Source organism: Podarcis cretensis (genome assembly GCF_951804945.1).
Source record: "Podarcis cretensis genome assembly, chromosome: 13".
Taxonomy (NCBI): Eukaryota; Metazoa; Chordata; class Lepidosauria; order Squamata; family Lacertidae; genus Podarcis; species Podarcis cretensis.
In genome coordinates, this window is record NC_137182.1 from 33,280,089 (window position 1) to 33,293,127 (window position 13,039).

At 42.9% G+C, this 13,039-nt stretch overlaps 1 protein-coding gene across 3 annotated transcripts in view; it reads left to right on the plus strand.

Moving 5' to 3' along the window:
* Window positions 1-13,039, plus strand: part of LOC307201449 (butyrophilin subfamily 3 member A1-like) — a 77,421-nt gene that overhangs the window by 8,616 nt on the left and 55,766 nt on the right. Inside the window, exons 5-9 of one of the 3 annotated variants that reach the window (XR_013832713.1) lie at window positions 596-616; window positions 945-965; window positions 2,024-2,044; window positions 2,993-3,019; window positions 3,787-4,526. Coding sequence is in view for 1 of the 3 variants with exons in the window: in XM_079950683.1 (XP_079806809.1) it covers window positions 596-616; window positions 945-965; window positions 2,024-2,044; window positions 2,993-3,019 (90 nt within the window). In the remaining 2 variants the exon portion in view is untranslated. The remainder of the gene's footprint in view (window positions 1-595; window positions 617-944; window positions 966-2,023; window positions 2,045-2,992; window positions 3,020-3,786; window positions 4,527-13,039) is intronic. The other 2 variants (XR_013832714.1, XM_079950683.1) reach the window with 2 other exon arrangements.

Consider the following 13,039-nt stretch of genomic DNA (forward strand, 5'->3'; position numbering starts at 1 on the left):
AAACCAGAAGCATTTTTACTTGGCATTGTAGGGGAGGATACTAACAGACAGAATTGTAAGTTGTTTTTATATGCAACAACAGCAGCAAGAATATTATTGGCACAAAAATGGAAGCAAGAAGAATTACCGACGAAGGAAGAATGGCAAATGAAATTAATGGACTATGCAGAATTAGATAAATTAACAGGAAGGATTTGAAACCTGCGGGACCAGATTCTTAGAAGACCGGAGTAAATATTTGAACTATTTGAAAGGAATTGTAATAAACAGATTACGCTAGTAGGACCGCAAGAAGTTCTTTAAGGAGGATTATGTGAAATATTGCAAGGAAGACTATGAAGAGAATTATTAGTTAATGATAATTAAAAGTAATAGAGAAACTAAGAAATGCAGAACAAGTGATAAAGAATGGAAAATCTTCAGAGATTCTTTACGGAAGTCTAAAATATTGTATAAGATAAGAAGTTATGTTAAATGACTGTTGGAAATGATATGTTTAAAAATTAATAAAAATGTGTGTATATGTGTGTGTATATATATATATATATGGAAATGTAATTCATTCTTTTTTTTTCTCCCCTGCTCTCTTTTGCAGATAAACTAATAGCAGAGAATGGTAAGTCTTGCAAAATCTTTCACTTTTTGAACATGCAGAATCCAAGTGACTTCCTCCATTTTGCCATCCCATATATGTTTACCGAGCAGCTTGGAGCAATTTAGAACTTTGAACATGCCCCAGAACTATATCATACTCTCCAACATTTCTCTGATGAAAATGGGGGCATCAAGTGTCTAGTTTGGTTTTGATCTGTGCAATAAATGTTGTGTCATTGCCAAAGAGCCGTACTTAGTCTTGACATGGCAGCTAGGAGTGTTCTGTGTCTCTATAAATCGGAAAAGAAATGTAATTATTTCTTTTTTCCTCCCCCTGCCCTCTTTTGCAGATAAATTAATAATAGAGAATGGTAAGTCTTCCAAAATCTTTCAGTTTTTGAACATGCAGAATCCAAGTGACTTCCTCCATTTTCAAAACAAAAAATTCCTTCCAGTAGCACCTTAAAGACCAACTAAGTTAGTTCTAGGTATGAGCTTTCGTGTGCATGCACACTTCTTCAGATACACTTCTTCAGTGTGCATGCACACGAAAGCTCATACCTAGAACTAACTTAGTTGGTCTTTAAGGTGCTACTGGAAGGAATTTTTTGTTTTGACTATGGCAGACCAACACGGCTACCTATCTGTTCCTCCATTTTGCCATCCTATGTAAGTGGGTGGGGTGGGAGGATTACTGAGCAGCTTGGGTCTGCTAGAACTGTGAACTTGCCCCAGAACTAGTTTGGATTTGATTGGTGTGGCGGCATTGTGGGATGTCAGAGGCTTCTCTGGGACCCCAAAGGGGAAGTGGGAACAGTGGTGCCCTTCCTGACAAGTGGTGGGGGCATACTCCCCCCCCGATCCTAGCCTGACCCTGCTTCAGCGAATGGGGAGGAAGGCTGAGTCTCAGGCTGTGCCAGAGGGTGGAGCTGTCAGAGTGGGTGACTTTCCTTAGATCCACCCCTTGCCCATTTAAGCAGCCCATCCCTGGGGCACCACCTATTTGAATGTTGTGTCATTGCCAAACAGCCATACTTGATCTTGGCATGGCAGCTGGTAGTGCTCTCCATCTCTATAAATCAGAAAAGAGATGCTTTTGACACCGAAGCCTCAAGAAAAAGCACCGATGCAAGCAATGCACCCACCTAAAATATTTCTCCTTTCACCTTCCTCCCTCCAATCCCTTTCATTGTGACTCAACCTGAACCAAAGGTTCCCTTCCTCTGATGGAATGAGTATAAAATGCATATCCCATAGAGGTATCAAAGCATCTTACAACAATAAAATATACAATATGCAAAGTTTAAAACATAAATTAGACATTTGACAGAAGAAGACTTCCATCTGTGTTAAGGGTACTTTGTTACTAATTCTAGATTACAAACTGATTTTCTTGGAATTTCTAAGCCATGCAAATTTTCTTTTGCAGGAATCTTGAAGATCGAAAAAGGCAAGTAGTCTAACATTTTGTATATGTGTTGCAAAAATATATATATTCCTGAATCATAAAAATACCACACGTACCACAACCACTTCATTTCCCCGTTTCTTTGCACTTAGTCCAGGAATTAACCAGAAAGGGTGTGTTCCAAAGAGGAGACACACTTCAAGGTTTTGTATTATCAAATTTTCATCAGTTTTGGACATAAGGAGATTTGAGCAACTGCTAAATTTCATTTCATATCATATCTGTGCAGAGTTTTGAAAAACTGTCAGTGCTGCATTTTCCTCATCTTAGAAATATATTATATTATGCTTTATAGTTGTGCCTGAGATGAGTAGATACTAACTTACGCTTTTAGAATATATATTTTTAATGAAATACTTATTATAATAGTTGTTTTGATTGTGGTCTTTTGACAAAGGGTGGTTTTTTAAATCCACGCACCCACCCACCCTCTCACCCACAATATCCATCTACATGCAGGATATTCCAGACCTTTGTTCATGGGGTGAAAAAAGTATGAAAAGAACTTCTTTGAGCATTTAATTAAACACGATCCGTATCTGCCCGGGTTCTCACACTAAAGCTTCTATGTATGTTCAGCTGAAAGCAGGTTAAAGCCCCCTTTAGACGTACATGCTCATTGCATCAAGATCAGATGGGGGCCCATGAACATAAGGATGGGGGGGGCGTGGGGCTTACACATGCACCTCCTGACCCACCTCACACTTTTACCACAGTGGAAGAAGGCTTGGGTCATACATAGCAAAGACCTATTGAAATCAAAAAGATGTAATTTAGTCGAAATTACCCAACTGATTTCAAACAGTATGTTCTTAGCATGGTTAAATCTGGATCCAACCCATGGCATTGATTGATTAGGTTGTAGAATGAGTAGAAGTATCCATCACGTTCTTGCCAATGAAACCTTTATGTTCATTCCTTTATTCATAGAATTCTCAGATGCCCGCTTCTACAGAGGTGAGGAGGATGCAAAATCATGTGCAAACAGAATGGATATTGGAGAGAAACTAGCAAATTCTGTAAACTGTTGTTTGTTCACTAGGGCTTCTTCCAGTCATCCTGTAATGGGTAGCTCAACCTGTGTGCTGCCAGATGGTGCGTGACTGCAAATCACATCATCCTTTGCTTTGGTCATACTGTTTGGGGCTGATCCAGATCCATACCTACTGGACTAATTTACTTATCCAATACTGTTTGGCTCAAGAAAAGCACAAACATTTGTAAATGCACATTTTGAGGGGAAATACTTTAGATCATGTGTTTATACAATAGGTATACAGGAAGGGTAGATCAATGTGGAAATGAACTGACAGGTAAGCACATGCAAAAGTGAGGATGACCATCATTAATGTGACCAGAATGTGCTTAGCACATTAAACATGTTGTAGATGGATAAAGCATAAGGAGATATATTGAGGAACATAGAAGAATTGTTGTAGAGAGAGGGTGAATCACGCAATGCAGAAAGCTTGGATAGAAATTTGTATTAGTCATCATATCATAGATTCATAGAACTGTAGAATTGCAAGGGACCCTGAGGATCAGCTGGTCCAACTCCCTGCATTGCAGGAATATACAGCTGTCTGACATACAGTTGAAAGTGTGGTCCACAGATGGGTGACTTAAAAGAGAGATGCCCACAGACCGCCTTACTTAATTTATACATTAATTTATATGCTTCATTTAAGTCTGTGCCTTTGAATCAAGGCTTCTTTTTGTTGCAGCTGATGTGATCTTGGACCCCAGGACAGCTCACCCAAAGCTAAAAGTGTCTGAAGATGGCAAAAGTGTTTGGAACACAGGAAGTGTTTCTAAGGTTTCTGACTGGGAGGAGCGGTTTGACTCCTGCACATTCATTCTGGCAAAATGTGGATTTTCAGAAGGCAAACATTACTGGGAGGTGGGGATTGGTCAGAAGAAAACCTGGGACTTGGGAGTTGCTTCTGCAACCGCTTCTAGAAAGGGGAAGATCACCCTGTCTCCTGAGAAAGGCTACTGGGTCATAGGATGTGATGATGGGAAAGATTACTGGGCTCGGACAGAGCAATGGACCCGCCTGAAAGTGTATGGAAAACTTACAAAATTAGGAATATTCCTAGATAAATCAGTTGGAAGCTTATCTTTTTATAATGTCTGCAGTAAAAGGAAATTGCACACCTATAAAACACTTGGTGTTGGGGAGCTTTATCCCTTCTTCTCCACAGGATCTGTGACTTCAGTGCTAGGTGGTTCTCGACTCAGGATTCTTCCATGGAATTTGCAAGAGTGATTGTGAGTATAGAATGGGAAAACATACCAGCTAGCCCTGGAATAGCTCAGAATTAATGAAGCCCTTTCATTTAGCCAGGATAGTGGTATAAATACAGGTGCCAAAAAATGAGAGAAACAGAGGAGACCCAATGGCATCAATGAATCCTGCATCTAAGAAGTAGAAATGATTCAAAACATATGGAGTGTGGACAAGGTACCAAGATGGAAGGGAAGGGAAGGGAAACACTTGGAAGGGAAACACCTTTACACAAAAGAAACTTAATATGATGGAGAATTGGGGCAGATATAGAGACATACTGTATTTTTCTGGAAATGTATACAAATTGAAAAAGTTTGAAGAAATCCAAGAATGGGTAGTGGATTGGTTTCAATACTATGAAATTAATGAGTTATTTAAAAATCTGTTTATACAGTGGTACCTCGGGTTACAGATATTGATATTGATTGATATTAGAATGGGAGACAAAAGATGAAATGGTTAGATTAAAAATATAATATATTGGATTATAATATTGTGGTTAAGATTTGATAGGTAGAAGATAGGGTGCAGCAGAAGGAGAGAAACAACAACTTCATGGAAAATGGGGGGGGGCGATGTGTTTTGACTGTATATGTTAAAAATGTTGAAACTTAATAAAATATAATTTAAAAGATAAAAATGATGTTGTTCCTTGTAAGCATGTATAAATAAGGAAAGTAAATTTCAGTGACTGCATAAATGTTGTAGATTCTTCAACAAGGAAACTCATAGTAAATATCATTGATTTGATTACTGTATTTTGAATAATAATAATAATTTTAGAATTGTTAAATTTAAAATGTCAGGTTTTGGGAAGGCACAGGCTGTAAAGTAGGCAGGCAATCACAGGCTGCTGCGGAAGAAGCCCTTCCTGGGACCCATGGGCAGATTTGTGAACTCAGAATTTGGCACCCTGCTACCTCTCACCTTCTGTTCTGCTCAATTCACTATGGGTAAAACACATACTCATAGAGAAGCACACACTGGTATTCTGAAGCCCGCCCCCCCCTTTATTCTTATGTATGAAAAAGAATCAGGAAGCAGCTTCCTGGTTCAGATGCAATAATCCTTTGCAAGAATAACAAGTGATATCCACTGGTAATCTCTACCGCCCCCCGAAACTCCTTGAGTTCCATAATTCCATAATTATGTACTTCGTTTCAGAGAGTTATTGGAAGGTATCTCAATGTAGTGATAATTGGCAGTTATTATATAGGCCTACAGTACAGATCAGGAAGCAACGTGTGGATAGAACTTCTGCTAGTTTAGATGACATTGTAGTTTTGACAAGCCTTCAGAATACAGGAGTCCATTGCAGATAATCCATATTAGATTCTCAAGCCCTTTGGAAGAATCTCTGATCCAGTCTTCTGAAGGAATAATACTTGGCATGACACTTCCCATGTTGGACAAAGTAGTGGGAATAGTGCTGGGCATTCTAGTAAGAAAAATTGTTTAGGCATTTTTAAAATCCATTTTTACATTTTAAAAAAAATGTTTCCCACTGCTACTTTGCTCATACTTTTAGCCATTACTGGTGTTTAAAAACCTCATTTGTAGAACCATAGATAGAAATCAGTCAAATCCTGTTACCAATATGAGAACAACATCCTTCTTCTTCAACAATTTACCCCCACCTCTTTTGCCAGTCTCCTCTTCGTTAAACGATATTGGAATATTCACTAGTTAACTATCCAGTTCTGAAGTTAGAGAGCCCATAAAGAATGAGAGATAAAACTTCAGATGACAATAATAAATGGCAATGTATTGTTTTATTACAGTATTTACTTATTTATAAAAATATTTATATACCACTACAGTGATACCTCGGGTTAAGTACTTAATTCGTTCCAGAGGTCCGTTTTGGGTTGTAAACAAATCCTGCGTCCAGTCAGCGCTTCCCTGCGTGTCTCTGTGTCTCTGCTTAGAAGCTGACTTGGCAGGAGAGCAGAGTAACAGCAGCGGTCCTGCGTCCGTGTGAGATGAGAGAGGGATAAATCAAGTCCAAAGACAGATCAGTTCTTATCTCTAGAAGCGTTTATTTACAAGCCATAAATCAGTCTCATTCCATTGGAGCTTTCCGGCATTTCTCTGTGCTTCCAAAAGCACACACACGCAGCCTCGGTGCTGAGCTGCATGTCAGACAGAAGTGAAAGCAAGTCTGAACACTGACGCACTTCTCTACGTCAAGCTCCTCCCAGATACAGGACACCACGGAGTTTTAACCCTGTCAGTTCCAAACTCCACACCCCCTCTTGTCCTGCATCTGGGGACAATAGTCAACAATGCTATCCCCATACACAGACCCTCACAGAACTCCTCGTGCTTCTGGAAGGTTAATGGCTTTGTGAAACCATCAGCGAGGTTCTTGGTTATGGGACAGTATTTCAGAGCTACTAGCCCCTCACGAATGCTCTGACACACATTCTGAAAACGTATGTCCAAATGTTTGGTCCTCGCCTTGAATTGCCCAGTCTCAGTCAATTTGAGACACGGTTGATTGTCTTCATGCACCACAACGGGCAGACAATTCTCCCCAGAGATTTCCTCGACCAAATACACATAGAACTCCAGCTCTCTGCAAACCTCTGATAGCGCACTGAACTCAGCTTCAGTAGATGAAAGCGCTATGAGACTTTGCTTCCGGGAACTCCACCCAACTACTGAGTCCCCAAACCTCACCACTAGACCTGACATTGACTTGCGGTCCAGAAGGTTAGCCCAGTCCGAATCCACCCACGCGGTCAGCTTGACACCACCCTCAGCTGACATCCTGAGGCAAAAGTCTTTGGTATCTTGCAGGTAACGTAGCACCCGCTTTATACCATTCCAGGCCTGCACACTAGGACTTGAATCCTCTCTACTGAGCAGATTGACAGCAAACGCTATGTCTGGTCTGCTCCACTGGGACAGATACAACAGACTACCCAGAGCTGACTGAAAGAGTTCAGTGTTTTCAAACACCACACATTCTACTTGCTGACACTCCTTCACATATCCAGCCTCCATTGGCGATTTGGCACCTGCACAATCAGACATCCTGAACTTCTCAAGCAACTGCTCAATCTTATCTTTCTGGCAAAGCAAAAAGCTTCCATCACTTGCACTTGTGATCTCTACGCCTAGATAGGACTTGACATCTCCAAGCTGCTTTAGCTTGAACCGCTTTCCAAGCTCCTTAGCAAACTTCTCCACCTGCTTACCTGTCTGTGCCATGATCAAAATGTCATCTACGAACACCTGCACCACTTGCTGTTTCAAGCCTGAATCTTTAATGTAAAGACAACTGTCTGCAAGAGATCTCTTAAAACCTAGCTCTTTTAAGGCTTCATGTAGGCACATATTCCAATTTCTGGCAGATTGGCGTAATCCATAGATGGATTTGTGCAACCGCCACATGACGCCTGGCTCACTGACTTCAAATCCTGGAGGAGGAAGCATGTACAACTCCTCTTGGAGATCTGAGTTCAGGTAGGCGACATCTACATCAAAGTGGTTCATCATCCAACCTCTCTGCTGCTATCGCCAAGAGCGTTCTCAAAGTCTCCGCTCTCGAGGTTGGCGAATATACCTCTGTGAAGTGGACACCCTTCCTCTGTGTGAATCCACGAGCCACTAATCTCGCTTTATACTGTGGTTCTCCTGCTTCTGTGGGTTTCAAACGGTAAACCCATCTGCAGCTGAGAGCTTGCTTGTTAGCCGGCAGCTGAGTGAGTGAGAACACACCAAGAGACTCCATTGAGTTCATCTCCTTCTGCATTGCCTCACGCCATTTGCTAGCTTCTTCCTGAGGCAACTTCTGAACATCCTCCAAGGATTCAGGTTCACATCTAGCCACACCAACCCAGATACTAGTGGCTTCATACCTTTCAGGTGGCTTCCCTTTGGTTGATCTTGCTGACCTCCTCAGCGTGAATTCTGGAACTGCGCCTGATTCACCTAGATCAACCTTACTATCCTCTGTGTCAGAAACACCCCCCTCTGATCTGCTGTGCCGTTTCGGACATACAGCTGGTTCTACTGGCAAGGATGGTTCACTCCTTAGCTCAGACTTGACAGAGACCTGTGGAGGGGTCCTGGGACTCCCTTTTGGAGAGATACGGAGCCTCTCCCTTGGAGATCCCGGCTCTGGACTCTGCGGCTGTGGACTGCGCACCTCAGCAACAGCTTCAGCCTCGCCCTCCTCTTCCTCATCTGAGTCTAACAGAACTTCCGGGTTTCTGTGAAGACGCTTCCACCCACTCTGCTAGCAAAACTCAGCACTGCCGCTAATAAGCAGCTTAGACTGGTTGCCAGTAGGGTATGCGAAACGCCACGCCTTTGAACCCGGCTCATAGCCTACAAAGATCATCTTCCTAGACCTTGGCTCACCCTTTCTGCGCATGGCTTTTGGAATGAGGACCCAAGCCTCAGAGCCAAAAACGCAAAAGTAATGCACTTTCGGCTTCTTCTGATGCAGTAAGAAAAAAGGTGTGTTGCCTACACTGGAATTGTACACTCTATTCTGCAAGAAACATGCTGTCCGATAACTCTCAGCCCAAAAGCGCTGTGGCAAACCCGAGTCTGCCAACATAGCGTTCGCTGCTTCCTGTAGCGTGCAAAACTTTCTCTCTGCAACTCCATTCTGCTGCAGACTGTAGGGGCGGACAGTCAATGACTGATACCCTTCTGCCTGAAAAACGATTGCAGTGCAGAACCTGTGAACTCCCCCCCGCGATCAGATTGAAAGGAAATCACTGTCAGCATCGCCCTTGAGCCATTGCACCAACTGGACTTATGCACTTCAACACCAACTGGGCAAGGCGAGCTGGGTAGCACTGCCAGAGACCACCTTTCTCACAGGAACAGGTCACTGTGCTGTGGACTCAAAGGTTAGAGCTGAGAGCACCGGATTCACTTGCACAATAATAGTACAGTCGTTGCGCAGCAGAGTTTTGTAGAGTCTTGCAGAGTATAAACCACTCGGAGAGCAGCTCTGTAGAGTATCTTCCTTTTATTCTATAACTACAACTATGATACAAAACTATATACAGAGCTAAAAGATCTAAGCATAAATCAATGCTACACTGAGAGTCTGCAGCTGCTCTTAGCAGCAACCTTATCTTTAGACACGATCTCTAACACTCTCTCTCTCCGATACACTGACTGATTGACTCACTGACTGACTCACGTGCTGACTCATTTATGTGGTGCTGGAGCTGAATAAGTAGAAAGCAGAACATTGCTCCTCCTCTCTGCAGAATCAGCAGGCTCCTCTGGAGATTCTTGGATATGGGAGGGGTGAAATCTCCTCAGTCACCCTGGTAGAGAACTGCAGCTCTATCGCTGTGATCCAATCCCTGATCAGCGCAGCTGCTTCTGACTTCTGTCGAAGCGAGAAAACCCAAGAAAACTTTGAAAAATCGTCAATCAGAACTAGAATCCATTTAGACCCAGCTAAAGAAGGTGTTGGCATGGGCCCTGATAAATCCGCATGCACCAGTTCAAAGGGTTTGCTGGTTCTCCTCTCTGACCTGGGATATGTGCATGTTGTGACCTTTGATTGCTTACAGGCTTGACAATCTAGGTATCTGTCACATGGTTTGAACCTACACCCAATTGTGTTCTCTGTGGCTTTCTTAACATATGACCACCCAACATGCCCAAATCTCCTGTGCCACAAGTGCATACAATCATGGTGTGGTGGGACATTTGCACACTGCACTTGTGCGTCTTTAATGGACTCTCCACTAGCCCCATTTTCCACCAGTCCCATTTTACCACCAGCTCCATCGCCAATAGGCATTTGCACCAGAAAGAGCCTGTCCTTTCTCTCGACACTGTAGATCTTCTTCCCATTCCTATAAAAGGAACACAAATTGTTAGAAAAAAGTACATCAAACCCATCAGCATTTAGTGATGACACGCTTAAAAGAGATTGTGCAAGCTCGGGGACCACAAAAGCTTGCACCTCGTGATCTATAAAAGAACAATACAAAAACCCAGTTTCAGTCAATGGTCGCTGAGACCCATCAGCTAATTTGACATAGCGTCCAGTTTTAACTATCTTGCAGTTCCTCAGGAACTCTCGAGAAGTTACAAGACTGTGAGAAGCTCCAGAATCGATAACGAGAGATAAAACGTCTCTCTGGCTGTCTTCCAAGGTTGCCATGGCATTGCTTGCATCCCCACCGGTTGCCATGGCCACAGCCTCCCCCGACTGAGGCTTTTGCCTTTTCTCAGAGACACCATCGCAGCTGTGAGGTGATAAGACGCTTTGTCTTTGTTTTTCTCCTGGCCTGCTGCTTTCCCACATCTCAGCTGGGAACTGACCCTGGGAACCTGCTTTGTTGACATTCCACGCCGGCTGGCCTCCTTTCCACCATCCTGCGCCTGTGCAGAACAATGCCCTTCGCTGTTGGACTTCGCCTCAGAGCACAAACAACTTTCGGAGACTTTGGCTTTCTCAGAGCTCTTGGAACAGCCTGCACCCCCACTCCTGGGTGCCAAGTTGCCTGAGGAACAGACTGCAACTGCCTTTCTCTTGCCAGCCCTCAGCCTCTCTCCCGGACCATCACACAGACGTGTTGAAGCATAAAAACAGCTTCCCAAAACAGTCCCAGCCCCCTCTGGGCTTGGTGCACTCTCTGGGCATCCTCTAGCCCCATCTGGTCTGGCTCCCACTGTGGCCTGACATGCCGTCTTCAGTGCCTGCCACGCGACCCAGGGCTTCTTCCCTTGGAGCTTTGGCAACAGCCAAGCCTCAACGCTGGCCCTTTGCTCTCTCTCCAGAGCAGCAGCCACGTCTGCCTCACAGGCTTCCACTGCTCCATTCAGTCTTTCGAGGGGATATTAAAACCTTCATGGCCCTGCTGTGCCTGGGCAGCAGCCATCTCCACCCACCGGGGCTTTAAGCGTACTCACACGTCTGCCAGCAAGCTGGACCTCTGAAGCAGCCATCCGTCTTGGCTTTTGGCTCCGCTCTCCAGCATTCCTCACTGCCCTTCCTAGCAGGAGCTCTCAGCAACGCAACGCTGGCAGTCTTCCTCCCTTCTCACACTTGTCAGGAAACGTGGAACCCCCCATAACCTTTTGGGTTGTAAACAAATCCTGCGTCCAGTCAGCTCTTCCCTGCGTGTCTCTGTGTCTCTGCTTAGAAGCTGACTTGGCAGGAGAGCAGAGTAACAGCAGCGGTCCTGCGTCCGTGTGAGATGAGAGAGGGATAAATCAAGTCCAAAGACAGATCGGTTCTTATCTCTAGAAGCGTTTATTTACAAGCCATAAATCAGTCTCATTCCATTGGAGCTTTCCGGCATTTCTCTGTGCTTCCAAAAGCACACACACGCAGCCTCGGTGCTGAGCTGCGTGTCAGACAGAAGTGAAAGCAAGTCTGAACACTGACGCACTTCTCTGCGTCAAGCTCCTCCCAGATACAGGACACCACGGAGTTTTAACCCTGTCAGTTCCAAACTCCACAGTCCATTCTTAACCTGAAACTGTTCTTAACCTGAAGCACCACTTAACTAATTGGGGCCTCCTGCTGCTGCTGCACCGCCGGAGCACGATTTCTGTTCTCATCCTGAAGCAAAGTTCTTAACCCGAGGTAATATTTCTGGGTTAGCGGAGTCTGTAACCTGAAGCATATTTAACCTGAAGTGTATGTAACCCGAGGTACCACTGTATATGGCTAAATATACTGTATATATCACTAAAATAACTAAACATAAATATAACAAACATACAGCAATCAAACATAAAGGCATACTATAAAACTCTTAAGAAGTCATTAACAGAAAAGCAAAACATCTAAAATGGCACTGACCGATTGCAGGACGCTTTGTTTTTGTTTCTTGTTTACATCCAATCACCTGCTTTGATAAGGCAAGTAGCGCCATTCCTGCCAGCTGAGCCCATGGGCCGAACACTCAAAGACTGCACAATGGAGACTTCACTAGCTGAGGATGATCGAGCCGCTGCTGCTCCTTGGCCAAAATAATTGCTGCTTGTGAAGCCAGCAGGCCGGGCAGAGCTGGAGCTCAAAACCCTTGCAGGTAATGGCTTCACAATTGATTTTTTTTAAAAAAATTTTATTCAGAGTTTAAAAGTTACAAAAAGAAAAAAGAACAATACAAAATACAAAAAGAAAAATACAACAACAGAGAAAAAATAAAAATGCATTAGCTTAAAAAAAAGAAAAAGAACAGATTAAACCTTTTTTTTATATATATATTCTTTTTATTAGATTTCAATTGATACATCACAAAAAAGGAATAAATTAAAAGAAAAATACCAATACATATAATACAGAAAAATAAAATAAAAAACAAAACAGAACAAAACTAATATACATAACAAAATTAAATACGTAATTAATATACATAGACTGACTTCCTTCCCTGCTGACTTCGGGTTTCTTAGTTTAAAAACTTCATTTTCTACAGCTGGTGTTGGTAACTGGTTTATACATCATAAGTTTTATAACAGACCTGCTATAGTTGGTAAGTTTTTACAGTTTCCTTCAATATAGACCACAAATTTATTCCAATCAGAAATTAACTTTGTATTTTTTTGATTTCTCATTTTTTGCGTCATTTTTGCCAATTCGACAAATTCAAATAATTTTGTTTGCCAATCCCTCACCGTTGGTATATTTGTGCTTTTCCAATTTTGTGCGATTAGCATTCTGGCCGCTGCTGTCGAATATTGAA